The sequence below is a fragment of the Saccoglossus kowalevskii genome, chromosome 15, assembly GCF_978046115.1.
Source record: "Saccoglossus kowalevskii chromosome 15, keSacKowa6.1, whole genome shotgun sequence".
NCBI lineage: Eukaryota > Metazoa > Hemichordata > Enteropneusta > Harrimaniidae > Saccoglossus > Saccoglossus kowalevskii.
In genome coordinates, this window is record NC_140655.1 from 24,569,403 (window position 1) to 24,590,782 (window position 21,380).

At 32.7% G+C, this 21,380-nt stretch overlaps 2 protein-coding genes across 2 annotated transcripts in view; both read left to right on the forward strand.

Annotated features, from left to right (window-relative positions):
* LOC146734278 (uncharacterized) overlaps positions 1 to 9,248 on the forward strand; it is a 33,209-nt gene extending 23,961 nt beyond the window's left edge. Inside the window, exons 16-22 of the mRNA XM_085490606.1 lie at positions 718 to 832; positions 1,606 to 1,695; positions 2,702 to 2,800; positions 5,207 to 5,306; positions 6,244 to 6,415; positions 7,009 to 7,067; positions 8,402 to 9,248. Of these exons, the coding sequence (XP_085346732.1) occupies positions 718 to 832; positions 1,606 to 1,695; positions 2,702 to 2,800; positions 5,207 to 5,306; positions 6,244 to 6,415; positions 7,009 to 7,067; positions 8,402 to 8,517 (751 nt within the window). The 3' untranslated portion in view covers positions 8,518 to 9,248. The remainder of the gene's footprint in view (positions 1 to 717; positions 833 to 1,605; positions 1,696 to 2,701; positions 2,801 to 5,206; positions 5,307 to 6,243; positions 6,416 to 7,008; positions 7,068 to 8,401) is intronic.
* A 3,460-nt stretch (positions 9,249 to 12,708) lies between these two features.
* Positions 12,709 to 19,946, forward strand: LOC144349993 (uncharacterized). Its single transcript, XM_078008358.2, has 7 exons — positions 12,709 to 12,800; positions 15,728 to 15,819; positions 16,460 to 16,522; positions 17,229 to 17,308; positions 18,447 to 18,577; positions 19,237 to 19,303; positions 19,673 to 19,946. The coding sequence occupies exons 2-7, from the start codon at positions 15,746 to 15,748 to the stop codon at positions 19,801 to 19,803; spliced, it is 546 nt and encodes a 181-aa protein (XP_077864484.1). The 5' UTR covers positions 12,709 to 12,800; positions 15,728 to 15,745; the 3' UTR covers positions 19,804 to 19,946.
* Positions 19,947 to 21,380: the final 1,434 nt, after the last annotated feature.

Below are 21,380 nucleotides of genomic sequence, written 5' to 3' on the forward strand. Positions count from 1 at the left end.
CGCCTTAGAGAAGTGAGTCGCCATTTGTCTGCCACCACCTGGATAAGTAAGTAAACTGACCAATCACTGTTCAGTGCATCGCCTTAGAGAAGTGAGTCGCCATTTGTCTGCCACCACCTGGTGCTAGTGTTCAATCAGGCCTGGTTGATGCCAAGATAGTTCATTAAAATGTTATCATGCCAAGAAAGACATTAAAGGTTTGCAATTGGAACACAAATATTAAAAAATCTCACAAGGCCACATTCAAGAATCTGTTCTTCTGTTTTTAGACGAGTGAGGGAAATTTATGAAAATAATTATTTGCTGATACATATTTTGGAAAATACTTTTGAGTGCTTGCCTGTTTAGGTAAAACTTGTGGGTTTGGGTGTTTTCACTAAAGTTTTAACAGCCTAAATAATCTGCTGTGTGCAGAGTTTTGTATAACTTGCCATTTGGAAAATTTCTCAAAAATTAAACAATTTTTACACTGTACTCACCCCAACCATGCTTAAAATATAATCCAAACTCTTGCAATATATGTAAACCCCCCCCCTTACCTACATCTTACTTTGATTTGTCTTCAAAACATTATTATATTATTAAGTGTTTTACTCGTGTCTTATGAAATTGAAAAAAAAAGGCGTGTGACTACTAGACTATCACACATCCTTCAGCGCACTAACAGATATTTTCTATTATATTAAGCACTTTTTCTTTATTTTCTTTTTTCTCCAGAAATCTGAAAGAGGATGTGGCATTTGCTGAGTCTCGTATCCGAGCGGAAACCATAGCGGCTGAAGACATCTTGCATGACATGGGCGCTATAAGTATGATATCCTCAGATTCGCAGGTAAGGATATTGACATCAATGGGGTTGTTTACAAAACAAACTGAAATTAAATTTACTAATTAACTACTAAAATACATGTAATTACTAAGTTAATGATTTGATGAAGTATATTTGCCAACCTGTTATTTTTGCTTGACTAAAATTTGTTAACTGAAAACTGCCTAAAAGTATGCTACAAGGATTTCTGCAGCCATCTATGCATTGTTCATGCAGTCATTTTCATTAAAAAAAATATTGCATCAGATAAAAACAAAATCTAAACTTTATATTCAGGGGTTTTTCTAGAAAAAATGCAAGAGGGAGCACTGCAATTCAGCGGCACCACCAAGTGGAGGAGATAGGGTTCTCCCTACCAGTGTGTGGAGTTTTTGATAATTCTAAGTTAAAATGGAGCATTCTATGGCTTCCTTGGGGCCAAAATTACTATCAGACAGGTCACAATTGAAGACTGTGGTCACATGTGATCCCTGGTCATTCAGAATTTTATGGTTGCCAGAGGGTCTGCTCCCCAGGGTAAGGGGGTGCATGGCCATGGCATGAGGGCGCTGCTCCTCTGTTTCCTTGTTTAAAAAAATCTCTGATGTTGACTTATTAAAGGTTCGATGGCAACTTATAACTTTATCTTCTTTGTGAATGGTTTTTCATGTCTAGTTTTGTAGTCTTCTTTGTATTGATGGAATTAATTGATTGTGATTCTGTGTATACAGTTGCTGACTTGGCTGTTTGAATGTCAATAATATGATTTCTACGATAACAGTGATCATTGTTTTCAGGCAATGGGTCGTATTGGTGAGGTCATCTGTCGCACCTGGCAGACAGCAGATAAGATGAAAAAGTTCAGAGGAAAATTACAAGAAGAAACGGTAAATACAAATATTTAGTTAAATCATGAATATATTTTATGAACAATTTGTATGTACATGTATTTGAATTAGAAAATGAAAAGTTCACATCATCAGCCCCCCTCCTCTCCCCCTAAAATAATGGTTCAGGCCATTATCAGTGGACAGTGGTTATTGCTTTAATACAAGAAGCACTTTTGTTAATTTATTTTTAGCTCCGCTGTCGACCAGAGCTTATCATATAAGTGATTGTCCGTCATCGTCGTCGTCGTCCGTGTCAATGTTTTACTTTTTCAACTTCTTCTTGAAAACTACAGGCCTGAATGCTTTGATACTTGGTGTATATGTACCTTGGGTAGACCTCTCAGATTTGTTCATTTCGTGATGATATTTAGCTCCGCTGTCGACTTTGTCGAGCGGAGCTTATCATATGAGTGATTGTCCGTCGTCGTCGTCCGTCGTCGTCGTCCGTGTCAATGTTTTACTTTTTCGACTTCTTCTTGAAAACTACAAGCCTAAATGCTTTGATACTTGGTATATATGTACCTTGGGTAGACCTCTCTTAGGTTTGTTCATTTCATGTTGATATCTTTAATTCTCTAATTTTGGTGAATATTTTTGTCATTTTTGGTAAAAAGTGATATTTTCGACTTCTTGTTAAAAACCGCAAGTGCAATTGCTTTGATATTACATCTATAGGTACTACATGTGGACCTCTCTCAGATTTGTTAATTTTGTAATGATATCTTTAATTCTCTAATTTTGGTGAATATTTTTGTCATTTTGGATAAAATGTGAATCAAATTTTTGTTGAGTACAGCAAGTCTGATTGCTTTGATACTATACATATTGTTCATTTTCTAATGATATATTTAGTTCTTTAATTGAAATGTGCATTGCTAACGTGGAGCTACATGTACCTCAGCCAACAACTTATTCTGAGGGTAAACCATTGGCATTTTATTTCGAACCACAAGAGGGAATTTTTAATTTGTTAGGTCCTATACCGATATATTGTTCATTTCAGGGTGATAACGACAATATACGTGTTCGCCGTTACATCGCTAAGTACACTGTCAACCCAGCTATAGCGCATGGTATGGCACATACAATTGGATCAGTTCAGGTGAGTACACAAAAACCATTCAAACGTACACAAGATGAAGATACTAATATTCTGAAAAACCTTGATTAAAGTTTTCAGAGAATAGTTTTGTAATCTATGCACAACTATTCATATCTAGTCATATAGTATAGTTTTCTCGGTGTCCATTAATGTTGTTGTGCAAATCCTTTTTGTGTAATCATTTGTATGTGCTGTACAAATCACATGTGACCTGTATCAAGCATGGTGTAGTGCGATGACCGGTTCTTTGGGCATGTTGCACTTCAAGTATATGTCTTGACTGATATCATTTGGATTTTATAAATCAAAAGCAAGGGAATTTGTCTGCAGAATTTTCGAGGAAAGTGTCATACTCAAAATTGAATTATATTACAATATATAGTGATTGTATAAACTATTTTTCAGCCCCCGGGCCACTGTCAAGGTAGATGACATAGCAGAGCTGTTCATATAGGCGATTGTCAGTTGTCCGTTTATAGTCAACAGTTACATTTCTATCATCATACAATTTCATACATTCGTTGTCAAATGTTTTCATTTCATGACAGTATCTTCAATTCTTTATTGCTATTTTCATCTTCTTGCCCAATTACTTTGATACTTGATATGTTGGGTCCATGGGTTTACCTCTGAGATTTGTAACAAGATGATAGAAATTGTAATTGCCATGGCAACAAGCAAAGAAACTGTATTATGATAGTGATATAGAAGAACATTGTGGGAACCTAATAATCATGGCAGTTAGTTAATCTCATCGTACAGATCAACTTTGTTTTGAGGAAAAAACAGAAAAAATAGAACGCTTGTCTAGTACATTTATTTCAGTAGTAAAAATTTTCCTGCTATGTGTTCTATATTTTGTGTTCAAATTCTATGACTCTAGGACTAGAAATGCCTATAGTTGGTGGATATATGACAAAATCTATATAAATTATATTTCATACTATTTTGGGTAAAACTGCAGATACACTATTTCCACATTACATGTATATGCATATTTACGAAACAGACAACAAGCCCTGCGATTTGCAATAATTAATGTGTTGATGATGTCATGTGTTTGATTTGTATGCTATTTAAAAAAAAGTGCATTTTTCTCACTGGGAATTTCTTGAAATGTTAGCAAATTATAATAATAATGTGTATTATAACTTGTATCATGTTTTTCTGTTGTGTAGATTGCTAGATTTTGACTATTAAGGATGTACATGTAGTAGAGGTTTTTTCTTTGAAAATATAACATTCTCTTATAAGAATATACAAAACATGTTTTCAACTAGAAAAAACAAGTAGTGATGGTTTAGGAGGGTAATACATTTTGAGTAAATCTGAGATGCAGTGCGTTTTATGTTTTTTTGTGATTTTTCACGCATAAGAAAACATCTGTATTTGGGATTAGTCTAGAGAGTTGATCTCTACTCCCAGCTGCTTCATGATGGTGATTTTTGGCATAGGTAATCTCTGATAGCTGCTAATGAAATCAGGCAAGATAGACTGTCTACCACTCTGACTTTAGAAAATACAACACAACTCTCTCCTTTGTGACACGATATCATATTTCAAAACAATGTTGACGATGTTTTCAAAAAGTGTTATGAGGTCAAAATCTTGGTAATGCAACAGTAGACGAACTGGGAAATTGAATTGAAACTTTTTATAGTATCTCTAAGTACCTCGAACATCATTTCTGTGGCCTTATTTCGGTTTCTTTGAAAATAACACCTCTCTATTTGCACAGTGATCACGTGATTACACGGTTTAATTTTTTTGTTGGAATATTTATTTTATATTGTTTGAAAAATAAGCTTTCTAAAAATATATAACTTGATGGGATTCAAAGAATATGTTACTTCAGAAATTGCAATAGCAATAACCTCTACTACATCCTTAAAACATGATATAACTCTATGCAACCATGTTCTTTTAACGTTTGTATAATGGTACCGGTAATACATTTTGCAACCACAAATGTCGTGGGTTTTTGAGTTATTGGTACAAAAACTTGTTTTTTGCGCATATTGAGCTTTTCAAACTTGTTGTCATTTTTTGGGAAATAATGCTCTATTTTCTTTTTATACAACGTACTGTATGAGCAGTGAATCCCACAATGCATTGGGTCAAGTGGTAACCATCTTTACAATATACATGTACATGTACTGTAAAATGACTAATTTTCACTGGGTTTAAAATTTTGCTGATTTACCATTTCAGGCATATTCAGTGGGTTTTAAATTCACGGTTTTATATTATAGATAATGTGTTCTTTACTAAATTTTAGATATTCACTGGGTTTTAATTTAGCGCATTTTTCAGTCAGCGAAATAAGCAAAATTAAAACCCAGTGAATAATTAATCCTTTTACAGTAACTATTAAAGCAACAAACGATCTTATTTTCTTTTTATTAGGCTGGTAAGATGGCAGACTTAGTTTTGTGGCATCCAGCATTTTTTGGTGCAAAACCCGAAATTATTGTTAAAGGTGGCCATATTGCTTGGGCACAAATGGGTAAGCAGAATTTATATTCACTTATTTCCACATGTACTGAAATCAATAATAATAGAACAATAATGCATTATATTCAAAATCAGAATTATCATAGAATTTATTTCAACAGTTGCATTGAGATGGTGCTATAGGCAAGTGAAATAGTTTTTTTGGGGGGACTGAGCTACGTCACAGAATGTTCTGTGTTGCTAAAAACAACTATTTCTGAGTGTTTTCAGCCTTTCTTTTCACTGATGGTTGCCAGGCCTACAAATGCGCAGATGTCAATTACCGGTACTTGTTGTGATTTTGTAGTAGTCTAAGCAGAATTTGAGGAAAAATATTTGAAGAAAGCATCTTCCTGCAATCTAACCTAAATGGTGTTATAGAGCAGAGAATATTTAAATTGTTAAGATTTAAAAAACTGTCAGGTTTCTATAATTAAATATAAGGGTAAAATATTGAAAGTTGAGATCAAATTTTCAATATAAAAATCAGTGATTACAAAAATGTTACTAAAAAAGCAAGATTTCTGTCTAAATATTGTTCATAATATTGCCACAAAAGCTCCAGATGTTATAGTGAGTCACGAGTGAGTACCAGTAAGACAAAAACATTTAATCATGACACTGTTAAGGTTCTTTAAATATATTTATATTACGTTTTAACCTTTTTACCACCAGTTCTCGGTTTTCATCATAAATTCACAAAATAGTCCAGTTTATAGTCTGCACTTTCTTTCAGAAGATAGTGAAAAAAAAAGCAAAATATTTTGTTTGAAAACCGAAAATTTAATCAAATTTTGTCTGTTGGCTTAAAAATTAGGATTCATTTGCCGAAATATCGAAAAATATGAGAAAAAAAATTCAGAATTTCATGACAGAACTGACTGATTCGCGTTAATTCACACAAGCTAATGTTACACAATCTAATGAATTACAATTGTCTTGTTATTCAGGTATGCCGAATGCTTCCATTCCGACACCACAGCCAGTGAAACAACGCAAAATGTTTGGCGCCTATGGTAAATCCATTGGTAACACAAGTGCTATATTTGTATCCAAGTTATGTGCCGAGAGTGGGGTAGCTTCAACTTATGGAATTGACAAGTCGGTAATAGCTGTTGAAGGGTAAGTACACGTACTGATCAAATTTCTATAAAAAAAAACTTTTCTGATTTCCCATATTACATGCATTAAAGCTGTTATCTCAGGGTTTTGTCAGAATTTAAAAAAAAACATGTCAAGATCAATTATCAAACAATGTTACACTGGCATAAAGCAGAAGTTTCACAATGACAAGACAAGAAGCGAAAATAAATTTTGTTTTTTTCTTCTTCTTGAATAACGTCTGATCGTTGAGTGCTAGTATGTAGTATCGTTGTGGAGACTGTTAGTCTGACCTAATTAGACACCCACTGCTGTTGCCACAACCACAGTTATTTCTACCAATCACATCCCGGTGTTACTATTAGTAGTTTGTTTGTTGTTTCATTGTACAACTGTAACTTGCTTGTAATCGAGTGAAGCGAATAAACAGTTGAGTTATTGTTACCGCACAGTAAACTTGTCTTCTCAATTTCTCTGTTTCGGTTTTCTATGCGCAACTGACTCAATTCACGTGCACAATCGTATTCATAATGCATGTTTTACGTCACATGTTCTAATTGGATAACTCATGGACGTGTTTTCATCCAGCTACCGTTATTTTTTTTTTTTAACAGTTGTCGTAATTTGTCGAAGAAAGATATGATACTGAATGATTATTTACCAGTAATAACAGGTACCAGTGAATAAAAAAGCATTTAATGATTTACTGAATTTTCATTTTGCTATTACCGCTGATATAGAGAACCTGCTAACTTTAAATTCATGTAAAATAACAATAAAATTCATTGTTACACTGACAAATTTGAGAATTTAAAAAAATCCTGTGAATAGTGAAATTAAATATAGTGAAAATAGTTTTTTATTATTACTTTATTTTCGAAGGACATTTAAATGCATCCCTTTCAACTACCGGTGTACCACACTGTAAATTATTCACTGGGTTTTAATTTTAGCTGATGAGTAAAATGGGCGAAATTAAATTTATGTGAACATGTAAAATAACAAGAAAGATAATCATGGTTTCTCTGTCAAATTATCTGAACTTAAAACCCAGTGAAATTGCTCAAAAATTCTGACTATTAAATTCTACTGAAAATAAATGGTTTTACAGTAAATTAAATTGAAGTAAGCCTCAACATTTTCATTCTTAATGTTTTGACTTTGTGATTTGAGAAGGTACATTTATGTTTATTTGTGTTTTTAGACTACTTTAGAATACTTTATTTTCGCTTGGAACTAATTTTCGTTATTTTTGCTGAAGGAATGATTCAGTGAAAATAAAACCCAACGAATATACTTTTTTTGCTATATTTCACATTCAACTGGTCAAAAATCAGTGAAAATAAATTCCATATAAAACACCAAAAATGTCTTTTCAGCAAAAATTAATTTCAGCTAAAGTATATTACAGTGTTAAGGAATATATTTTGATATTTTAATGTACTGTGGAATACTTTATTTTCGCTGGAATTAATTTTTGCTGAAAAGGCTTTTTGGGCGTTCTTTGTGGAATTTATTTTCACTGATTTTTGGATGAGTTGAATGTGAAATATAGGAAAAAAAGTATATTCGCTGGATTTTATTTTCACGGAATCATCCCTTCAGCGAAAATAGCGAAAATAAATTCCAAGCGAAAATAAAGTACAGTAATTTAAGTGCCACAGGAATTCAGTGAACATGATTATTATTGTCATTATTTAATTTGTTGAGCGCCAAATCAACTATAGTCTACAAATAGCTTTTTTTTTATAGTCTCTTTCTTTTCCACATGAAATGTTGCAAAAATTTCAAAATTTTTGATAAAAAACTAGAATCAATATCACATTCTGTCAGTTTGGTTCAAAATTATGATTGAATTCAGTGAATTTTACAGAATATGTTAACAAATTCATTCAAATTTTAAAAATGTGGTTAATTATTACTGTTATCCTCTTTAATTACTATCGCTGTCACCATTAGGTACAGTGCTTGTTGATAAAATAACTTTATAATATCTTTCTATTTCAGTTAATCCAGAAACTTACAAGGTCCATGTTAAAGATCGAGACACAGAAGAAACAACGTTATTGACATGTCCACCAGCGACTAAGTTACCATTAGCACAAAGATATTTTCTTTTCTGAGGTAGCTTCGAAATTAGAATCATTTCTAGTCATATATACATTTGATAGCTGCGAATGTGAGTTTTTTTGTTTTGTTTTTTTTAGCTCAAACAAAATTGAGTTAATGATGTCATTAAAGTCAGATAATGGGTAGTTGATGTCAGATGGCCATAGCGTGTCATTGTTTACAAACAAGCGTCCACCCATGAGCCTTTGTATTTTTAGGGTGTGTTGTTATCGTCGCTTGGAACTCTTTTCCTGCGTGTACGTAGCTGACGATCCTCGTAATCAAGAAACGAAACATTTAAAGTACTCTTAGTAACATTATACACAGTTAAGGGTTTGCATGGCTTAACAAATTTAAAATGTTGATCTCAAAAGCAGGTGATTGAGAAGACTTGAGTTTCCAGTTTCAATTTTTGCACTGGATTTGAATTTGTAAAATTTGTTCATAGTATTCCAATAACACAAACAATTTTATCTGACCAATTTCAAATTTGAGAATTGCATCGATCTCTATGAAATGTCAACCAACTTCAATTTGGGTGTAACTAGCTTGTGCAATTTTTAAAATTTGACTGAAATAACACATTTTTAGACTAGAAAAAAGTGGACAGAATGAAGACAGGCTGCTGATAATGAGAACCAGATGTTAGTAATATGCTCCCCAACTCTGTCTATTACTTATAAGTGTAGTGAACTGATATGTTATGGGTATGAATAAAAAAAGTGACAACGTCACCCTTTTCAAATCTGGCTAGTTATTTATTTTGCTTAAATATGTTACTGTACTATTATTTGGGAACAATTCATGCTGTGTTACTTTATAAGATACAATTCAAGTTGTATTATCCTATGAGACTGAGATTAATACAGTATGTTGGGGAATATTATATTTTTTATTATTACATTGTTATTTTACTATTGCACTCGATTTTGCCAAGCAAAAACAGGGATTACTTTGTTAGTGTGTTGTTGTCCATACACTTCTCGGGTTTCAATGGATTAGGGTATAATTGTTTCGCTATGTTTTTTTTAAATGACTTATTCTGCTACTTGTATGTATGTATGTATGTATGTATGTATATGTATGTATGTGTGTGTGGGTGTGCATGCGTGTGGGTGTGCACGCATGTGTGTGTGCACGCATGTGTGTGTGTGTGCGTGCGTGTGCATGTGTGTGCGTGTGTTGTGTGTGTGTGTGCATGTGTGTGTGCGTGCGTGTGCATGTATGTGTGCGTGCGTGTGCACGCGTGTGGGTGTGCACGCGTGTGTGTGTGCGTGCGTGTGCATGTGTGTGTGCGTGTGTGTGTGTGTGCGTGTGCATGTATGTGTGCGTGTGTGGTATCAACATTGTGATGACTTTTATTTTACACCTACCAAGTGACGACCCTTACTATTTTCACAATTTATACTAATATTTAATCACATTTATTTAGGAACGTTTTAATCAACTTCATATTGCAATTATATCATCATGCAGTTAATCCAATGTGTGTCGTTACAATGATGGTAAGACGTGTATGTGTGCTTCATTGATATCTCAAGAAATAATTATCTGATTTCAATTAAACTTGGTACATAGATGTTCTAGGATAATGCTCAGACCTGATTAGTTTTTGGTTAAAATCTGGTCATATTAATCCACTAATTTGCATATTAATTAGCCAATTGTATGCATTTACACTTTATTCTTAAGAACTATTTAACAGATTTCAATGAAACTTGTTACATAGATGGTCTAGGATAATGCACAGACCTAATTAGTTTTTGGTTGTAATCTTTGAATATTAATTACTTAATTGGTATATCAATTAATCAATTGTAAGCATTTTTCTTGTTTTTCAAGTATCATTATGAAATATAATGAAACTGGGTCAATGTATGCACAAACCCTGTATTTTTCTATTGTTTCTCATGTATATTAGCCAATATTTAGCTTTTTTTGATGAATATTTTAACTACTCATCAAATTTCAATGAAACTTGGTACATAGGTACTTTGGGCTAAGCCATGTACATATTTAGCTGAGGGTTAAAATATGTGCTTACTAATTACCTAATTTGCATAAATTAACAATTAACAGGTGTTCCGCAGATAGCTTGTGTACTGCTTATCAAATTCCAAAAAACCTTGTTACATAGGTGAATTTGGATAATCCACAAATCTGATTCAGGGATGGAATCCATGTATATTAATCACCTACCTGAACCTATCACATGACCTCATTAATATACATTAATTAATGTCGCAAGCACTGATAAGGACATGCAACTACTCCTACAATGGAGTCCTATAATTTGACGAGAGATATGGCACTACGGCAAATAATGACATGCTATCATCCCTATAGCAACGGCATTTGACAAGAGATGTAACTAGCACACCACATGTCTATATAAGACTCTTCAATGTTTTTGCATGCAGTAAATACAATTGTTGGTTTATGCGAATTAGAGCCGTGTTGATACAGTTGATACATTATTTCTTATTTATACTTCATGCCTCTAATACCCTTCGCACATGAGAGTTCTTTCTAAGCTTTCTTCGATTTTATTTTGTTGTTGACCATCTCAATAATTGCAAACTTAAGAATTCTGCCCGCGTTCCCCAGCGGTGAGTTCTTTATAACCTGACATCTTGTGCATGTGTACAAAACAAAAGGATAGATAATGAGAAGGTTTTGCAACCATGGTGATATGTGCCGAAGATGGAGATGGTGAAATCTGATGACTGGATTATTATTTCCCTTTTTATTTATCCATTTTATCATGAATATGGATCAGAACAGTTTGTGGAAAAACAAATCCATATTCCCTCAAAGTAGAAAAGTATGCATTGCGTCATCTATATTGACGGACGTGCCACTAGAGGGCGCTACTCACATGAGTCTGTCGAATGGCATCAGACTGTGTTGGGTTTGGAGCACCGCGGAGGACGCAACTCACGCGACCTTGTCAGGCTACGGCGCCGTGAGCCACTGTTGGCTAACTTTGTTGTAGGAAGATAAGTCTAAACAATGATAATTATGTAAGGAAAACAAGACTGGAATTTGCATAATCTGGAGTGACAGCAGAATTGACATATATTGGACGTGTCAAATATTTCATCCTACAACAAATTCTGTCATTTTTCTCCCAGTAGAAGATGTTTTACAAATTCATTTTAATACAGTAATATTGTCAATATGTTCATAAATACGACTATGTATATCCCCGAAGCGAAATTTGTCACCGTTTTGCTCAACCAATGGAAATCCATGCCATTAGAGTTAAAGAGAACTTCTAATATCCATTGTTATGAAACTAGTCTGTGTGTTTTTATCCATAAGAACATGCCCATGTGAACTACTTTTTGTTTTGTTTTAATACTTTACTATTTAAAATGTTTCTTGTATCATACTGTACAGTATTAGTTCTACTATACTGTCTATACTTGTATTTATGAAGATTCCGGTGAAAATTAATCTGACAGATTAATTTGGGCGCTCAACAAAAGTGTATTAATAAATTATTCTTGGCCTAATTCCTATTTTATTTTATTGAATTATTTCTTGCATTGGTTTTGCCCGTTGTGATTGAAATACTAAAATTACAAGAAATTGAATCATTTGCTAGTTTGTATCCATTTTTATGCATATTTCATAACAATATCTGACCAGCATTTTGTTAATAAATACTGAGGTTGACTCTCACTGAATTCACATCTAACAGTAGCCCTACGTACACGCTGTGTTGATCAGGGCGAAATAATCGTGATCAACATAAACATGTTAAGTGCACTGTTATGGTATTTTCAACTGCTTAATCGTCTTGTGTGTAAATTTTGAAGTCGTGTTTTGATCCAGGACATGCTCGTATACCGGTAATAAATAATTGTGGCATATGACATGCAAACACGCGAGGGCGCTCCCACAAAAACAAACATTGGGATGATTCATTTACTTCATCTGTCCGTAGCATGGTTAAGGATGTTTATGGACGTACCATGATAATCCTTGGTTAGATGCGCGTTACATTTCGTTCAGCTTTTTATAATTATGCTCACTACATTGTAAGATTATAAATTACAGTTTTGTGGGGCAAAATACATTAACTCCCAGCTTCCCAAAAACGAGGTCAGAATTAAATTGTCCACCCTATTTCATTCTTCTCAGTATTTATGGAATGATCCTGCGCAATGGCTTGCGCAGTATTATTTCGCCATTTCTCAGCTAAGTGAAAGACATCGAAAGAAAACAAGAAGTGAACGTGTTGTGTTACTTCAATTCCGTCCAGTGTCAGCAACATTCAAAGCTGTAATAGGTATTGTCTTTATATATAGTATATAGTTGGCAACATTTTAGTCAATTTTACAATATTCATTATCCACGATTTGCCGTAGAAATCGGTTGAGCTTATTGTAAGCTGACCTGAAAAATGGTTATACAAATAGATACACAACAACAGGTTGTTCAACTACAGACATTATTAAAATCGTCTTCAGTTCAGTGTTATGATTATGTCCAACATAAACGTGCCAACCACAGTGATACAAAACTGCACGAATACAATTATTTGTCAAATTACGTCTTTATGGCTCTTGTCAACTATTTTAGATTAATCACTGCATTTCGACCCATCGACATGTCTATTATAAACGATCACTCTTTCCTGTAATAATTCTGAATTTTTAGAAATCATTCAAGCCAAACATAAAAATTGACAAATAAGTTTGTAAAAAACTTTCGTCTAAGATCCCTTATTTTTAACAGATATTTATAGCATTTCTTTTTAGATATTTTTTAATCTTTTTTTTTTTTTTTTTTTTTAGTGGCATCCATGTTTATTTGACATTGACATCATATATACGTAGGGTTTGAATCTCAGAGTAGAAAGGGCGCCTATTTTCATAGCAACATTTGATCGAATTGTATCAGTGTATAACAATAGTAGAGGGAAATTTAGGGCATCAATCCCATGATTCTTCCATGAAATTCAAGCCACAGTGCATACTGTAAAATACTTCAATTTTGCTTGGAATTAATTTTCGCTGAAGGCATGATTCAGTGAAAATAAAATCCAGTGAATATACCTTTTTCCCTATGTTTTACATTCATCACTTCGAAAATAAGTGAAAATAAATTCCACACTGAACACCCAAAAAGTCTTTTCAGAGAAAATTAATTCCAGCTTAAATAGAGTATTTTACAGTAGTATGTATCAACACATATACTTGGAAGAAACTTTTTTACATTTCTGTAGATTAAAGTGTGGTGGTCGTCACGCAGCGCGTGTTCGAATTTCATATAAATAAACAATGTATTTTACACACGTTGTATACGACGCTATGAGTCCCATATCAAACAGGGCGCGGCGTGACGACTTCCGCCCTTTAATTAACCAACATCTGGTGAAGTCGATATAAAAGTACATGGGGCTGGCAGGATGAAAGTGCATGGTTTGACATAATTTAAACAATATTTCAAACCTCAAACCAAGTGTATACTTATTCAACACCCTAACCCTCCAAAATGGTTGTGTATGTCAAACCATGTAACTTTAAATGGCGATGGTCATCGCGCCACGTCCTGTTTGATATGGGACTCATAGCGACATACACAATGCATATAATATACATTGTTTGTTTACATGAAATTCGAACACATACGACGACGACCACTGCCCTATAATCTACACCATGGTAAAACAAGTTATTAACAAGTACATATATGGACGCATACCAACACAAAATTAAATGCTACATACCGTAAGTTCTTCTCTCATGCTAATTATTTCAACTGTGGTTGGTGCAATTAAATTATTTAACTATACTCCTTAGCCCTGTACCCTGGGTGTTGTTATTTACTGGTATATTTTATTATCTGCAGCCCACTCGATCACCGCTATGGTTTTTGCTATTCAAAAATGGTGATGGATGCATCACACAGATAACATGTAGTACACATGAGTACACTAGCAAAAAACTAACTTTGACATAACTAGAGTAACTAGACACGAAAATTGAAACAAATTAGAGGTTTTACCGTTTAGTTAAGATAAGATAAATAAAGGTTTAGTTTGCGTTAGCTTATCTAATCCGTGTAATTTACTGTGCTTCTACCTCATTTTGCAGTTACAAGATTCATAGTAGTGTTCAAATACTAAATATCACTATAGACCCTAAAAACGTTCTATGATAACACCCACTCTGACAACACCATGGGTCCAAGGCTTCTATCCCCCCTTACATCAATGACACTTGTTCTACATACAGACATGATGTAAAAAGATGACATTGATCATCATATCAAAAAATCATAGTACAATTATAAGATTACTGATCCCTATCAAATTATACCAAAAAAGAAATTTCCTAAAATGACAGCTCTTTTCGGTCAACTATTTGAATGACAAATTTTGTTTATTTTCACTAGGTATATCATGACCACAAACCCAATCTCTTGATTTTAATAAATATTTATAAATTTCAATTGAATCCAACCAGCCAATCAACAAGCACAGTCCCTAATGACATCATTGAAAATGTTTTATTCCATTGACTAATAGAAACATCTGGTTTCAGTTTCAAATTTTAAAAAATTGAGGGAATGGGTTTGTGGTCACAAAAGTAAACATGTTTAATTGAGGAAATTGGTATTTGGTTGCGACAGTAAACTTGTAAATTTTCAAATTTTTAAAAATTGAGAAAATGGGTTTGTGGACCTACATAATTACCATATTTGAAAAAAATTGTTGTTACATAAAAATGTGTGTAGTGTTCAATCATTCGGTAAATATCAAACCTGAACTTACTGATGCTGTAAACTACTTTTATTTTGCAAAAATCAAATTTAGTTCCAGTGCCTTTTGCAAATGCCATAAAATCATCAAATCGCGAAATTTGAAGCAGTGAAAATTAAGGTAGAATAATACACAAATGTAAAAATATTGTCTTATTAAAAAAACAAACAATATTTTTAGTGGGTTCTTAAGGAAAAAATACATTTTCATTGTGGTCATTGGAAACTGCTGCAAAAATGGCATTTCATGTTTTTCTCAAAAATCAGTTTGACAGTGAACCAAAAAACTTCACATAATGTTGACTACGGTAATACTAAGTGTAAACAGATTTGGAAACACATCCTCTAAAATATGCACACATTTAAAAAACTCGCGAAAAAACATATGCCCAGTATAATCATTAATTTCTTAATGTTAGTTACTATTATGTTGTTCTCATTTGTTGCTAGGCTGTGATTGGCAGAATAATGTGGTGGTATTATTTTGCGCATTTCATATTTCATCTAGTGAGATGGTTTCCAAAAAATAATAGATTTAAAATGTAAGTAATATAAGCTTTTATGAACTCATGCTTTACAACCCCCTGAGTCTTTGATTTTGTGTTGTAGGGGGCACAGTCTGTCATGTAGATAACCCCAAGATTTGATGTACTGTAAAATACTTTATTTTTGCTATTTTCACTAAAGGGAATGATTCAGTGAAAATAAAACCCAGCAAATATATCATTTTTCCTATATTTTACATTCAACTTGACAAAAATCAGTGAAAATAAATTTCATACAAAATACCCAAAAAGTTTTTTCAGCGATTAATTAATTAATGATTTAATTATTCATTTTAATTAATTAATTAATTAATTAATTAAATCCAGCTAAAGTATTTTACAGTATGCGATAATAGACAAATCATGTAGAATATATATATATTTCATTGTGACTACATTGTATTAGTTTACTCAATAATGGTTCATTTTTCAGATGATCAATTACTGAGTTTTATTAAGTCATTTTACCTTGTATGAATTTGTAGTCAGTTTCAAAACATGATCCTGTTTAGAATTGTTTGTTTGCATGACAAATCTTCGAAAGTTTTTTTCCCTTTACTATACCTTCCTAACACCATCTTTGTTGCAATGTCCTTCTATATTTCCTTGTAATTCTCTTTGATTTGTTTATTTTCAGTCGCATTGTGTTACTGATATTTGCCTGTGCCTTCCTGTTACCACAGTTCTTTGTACTTACAAGGTAATGGCATTAATTATTTTAATTAAATCTCATGATGACTGTGTGAAACTGCAGTTTATTAACAAATGTATCAATTATTGAAAAAATCACAGGGAATTTGCAAATGCCTTGGAAACCCATTCTCAATTACAGTGTACACATGGGCTCGTCAACTTTTCATTTCAAATTCAGCAGTCTGTACTTGGATATCTCACTCATCTATTTTATTTAATACCGTGTTCAAATTTGGTACTAGTTAAAAGAAAAATATTTTTTTGACTAGAAACCAAATAGCAATAAGATGCTCTGTATGAACATCATCTTGGAAAAAGTTGCTTGTTGCTGATTGGCCAATCAAAGCCATGTGGTGACAATGTCCACTTTATTTGTCAATCAGTGTTTTTCAAGATGCTGTATAATATGACTAAAGTTTCCTACTTGTCAATGAATAGTCTTTCAAAATAGAATAAAAATGAAATAGCTCTGATTTGCCGTGTTCAAAGCAAAAACTAAATTTTGATTGTCCATACTCAACAATTTAGGCAAATTGTATCAAAGATTCTGACATTTCATTTTTTGCTCATCTGCTTGATCGAAAACAGTTTGCATCAACATGCTGCACATCCACTTCAATTTGCTATAGCAGCTGGGATCCATGGCAGTAAGCAGCCAACACTGTGAATCCGTGGGTAAAAGTATTTATATTTGAATGATATTCATTTTTCAGGGATCACAGTACAAGATATTGTGGACAGCATCTTTTTGAATTACTCATTGTGGGAATAATCTTCACTTTTTGTATGATTGGTAAGTACAGTTGGCCACTTGGTGGCGCTATTCATTGCTCTTATTAACCATTAATTATTGTTTCATAAGATATTCATCTAATAAATATTAATCATAATTTTTGCTTTCAAACATGTTACATAATAATTGATTTAGACACAAGTTATCAACATTTCAGCGTTTTTTATTCAGTTTGAAATTTTGTGAGTAATAAACCTTTTCTTCATAAAAAATAAATACATATGTAGTATTCATCATACATTTTTTAAGATCGTACTACAACATTGGTAAATCTCTTCCGTGTTGCGTTTGCCATGAAGTTGCTGAACTGTCGTTAGCATATTTAAATGAGCTATATCGCTGAGAGCTCTGTTGCAATCAACATTTAAAAATTTATTTACATGCATGGTTCAGATTTCTACTGTTTACCCATGTTGTATAACATTGTATCTTGTTTATCATTTAATGTTGCAATGTTAGGTGTTGGTCTTGCCACCTCTTTCTATAACCTTTGACCTCATAACTAAGACTAATTACTTGTTGCTATGATAGTGGAATCTTCCACTTCGAATTGAGCCAATCACAGTTATGTTGTGTTAAATATTTTTTTTGTCATCTTGTGAAATTTTTTTGATTGACTGATTTTTTAATATTTCATGACTCCTATGTTAGAATCTAATTAATGCCTTTCACTTTTCCCGGGTGCCTAAATTAGATCGATGCCAATACCTGAGATTTCACGGTATTCAGGCTTGAATGCATAGGGTTCAAAATCAAATTTCAGAAAACTAATAGTTTCCGTGTCTAATTTCCCGGGAGACTGAAACACACTGCACAAACATACTTCTCAATCAAACCTTAGATAATCAGACCATAACAGTGTCTTTAAAAGTACCCGGATGTTACGTATATGTGTGCATTGTTTATCACTCAAATAATTACTTCCATGCATATTGCTAATACTGCCATAGACGCATATATAACAATGATAAATTTTTACACTCATAATTAAAATCAGTATGTTTATTAGTAAGTAAAAAAAACACAAAATAAGTAGCGTCTTGACAGAATTATTTGCGTACTCACTGATGATGTTCATTGTAAAATACTTTATTTTCGCTTGGAATTAATTTTCCCTATTTGTCATGTTTTGTTTCAGGATTCTCTTTCCTGTTTTCTTTGATGGATCCTGTTCCATGGGAAGTGAAAATTGCATTTCATGTCTTTGGGGTGATATCATTTGTATTCGGATTTGCGTATGTGGTTCTGACAGCCAATGCTGAGTCTTGTGTGAGTACATGTATTTAAAAGTTGTTTGTCAAAATTCATTTAAAAATTTTGACTGCCTACAGTACAGCATATTTTTTCCGTACTTGAGCTTTCAAAAACAATAGCTGTTATTCATTTGTTAGTAGTTTTAATCATTACAAAATGCATATGACCTTATTAATATGCATAACTGTAATATCACAGTTGAAGTCAGGGATATGCAATTTGTGCATTATTGAAGGTATCAATCGGACAATCGATATAGCCAACATATCAGATGACCATATATGGTCTTGTGACCTTATTAACTGTAATATCTTAAGTACTGTTGCAGATAGGGACATGCAAATTGTACTAGTAATTAATTGTCAGACAAGATATATGACCAAAATATCAAGTCATCATGGTCATGATTTCATTAAATATTTATAAATGTTATACCATAGACACTTGGAACCAGTCTGATCACAGCTTGTCGTTATATTTTTTTATATTTGCTCTTTTAGAAATGTGTGTACTTAAAATGTTTATGAAAAAAGCAAGTCAAAATAAAATATACACACGTATAATGCTTTGTGTAAATTGGAGATGTAAATACAGTATTTCTTATTTGTTATATGCCTCCAATACCCTCAGCATACAGCAGTACTTTCTAAGCTTTCTTCGAATTTTCTTTGCAGTCTGTATACTCAGCTGAGTTGTATTATTTGTCATTGGCCATCATGGTTGTCTGTGTATTGTCAATGGGTAAGTTTATAACAATAAATTTATATAAATGTATTTTAAACTCCTGTATCATTTCCTGGATTCAATATTTAACTAATAGACATTTAGGATCCTGTGTAGATTGGAAATCAATAATCACACATAATGCAGACATTAGTATTGCAACCAGGCTGTTTAGGGTTAGGGACTGTTGATAATTGAAACGTGCACACAGCAAACATTAGTTTTGATGATTGTTCACCTCTTCACACTAGTTGTGTAGTTTGTTATTGGTTGATACTGATATAGTCAATGAACATTAATATATGTTTAACTGACAATATATTTCACAAAAACTTTATTTTTTAATAACTGACCATAAATTTTTAATTGTTTCCTTGTTTATTGCAGTGTTTGTGGCTGTCATGTTGCCGTTCTGGATAATTAATTACGTCTTTCGTGATTCCATGTTAAACAAAAGAGAAAGAACTGGGTTTTGTTACGAACCCGTCAAATGTTGTTCCTGTGTGTGGCATATATGAAGTCTTGAAGTTTGTACTTGTGTTTCTCTATAATGTGACCTGTGAGAATGGAACTCTTAAAAGGAGGTGGTTGTTTTGCCTTGTCCCGTTCAATATGGGTCCTATAGCAACATACACAATGCGAATAAAATTAATTGTTTGTTGACACAAAATTTGAACACATCGTGCAAAACAATCCCCTGCTTTTAAGTGTCCCCACAGTATAAAGAAGCACTTGCTATTATAAGTTTCAATGAGGATTGAGTGTAAGTCAAAAAACTTAGCAAAATTCCCCACTCTATAGCTTTGACACCTATATTCAAGTTGGTCATTTTGAATGTTAATTTGAATTGAGAATGACATTATTTACTTACTGTAAAATATTTTATTTTAGTGAAAGGCTGAATCTTAAATTTATTGATCATATCTTGGTAAAATAATTTATTGGAAACGATCACCATATGTGTTTGGATTAGAACCAAATCTCTACAAAGCTTATTCAGCCATCATGCCAGCTTAATGCTAAGTCACATATTCAGTAAACCATATTGACAGTATTGAGTTTTTACAATCCTTCATTTACATGATTTGTTTATTTCCACACTCATAATTCTTCTTTTTTCTTTTGTGATAACAAAACTTAACGCAGTAACTTTTAGAGAGGAGAATAGTCCTCAACTACTTTATGACAATATACATAGTCACTTTATTTAGACTCTTCATGGAAGAAAAAAAATATGGTGTATCAATGTTTTTCGAAAATGTTTTGTAAAAAACAAAATAATTTTCATTTTTAGCAAAAAGAGAAATGTATATTTTTTCAGTTGTATTTTAGTAATGTTTAGTATTGATGTATATAATATCAGAGGCTAAACAATATTTTATTTTTATTCCTAATTATGGTTATTTAGATTAAATATTAATAGGTGCAATTTAAGCAGCATAAAACAATGATCTGATTGGAAGACTGGTAGTAGAAGATACGATGGTCTCTGATTCCAATATTGATCTGCAAATGGTACTTACTTTAAGCGATAAGTAACAAAACAATGATAAAAGTGCAAAATCATTTCAATATAATTGTCAGGCTAATTATATGCTGGGCATGTCATGCAAATAATCACAACGTAGAACATGTTTCTCTGATTGTCAAGATAATTATATATACAAGTCATGCTGCCTTGTTAATGCAAGATTGTTATGCAAATTGTATATGAAAATACTGCATATTATTGTTATGCTAATTTTATTATATGCAAAATTAGGATATCTTGTAATTCTGATAATTTTTAAACTTCTTAACTGGAGTGCACTGGACTTGAGAAATTTGAAAATTTCAACTCTTTGTAAAAATTCTTGACTCGTTTGCTCTCCAAACTCTGTGTATTTTAGAGTGTTCTACAATTATGCATGAACTTGTTATACCAATTGCTGCACAATTTCGCAGCAGTATCTGTCTTACAAACCCAAGCTAACAATCTTATCTTTCTTCACAGTGGATTAACAATACTGTATAAAGTCATTCCATTTTATACTCAGCCCCATGTACAATTTGTAAATTATGTATACCTGTATATATTAAATTTTTATTATAATTG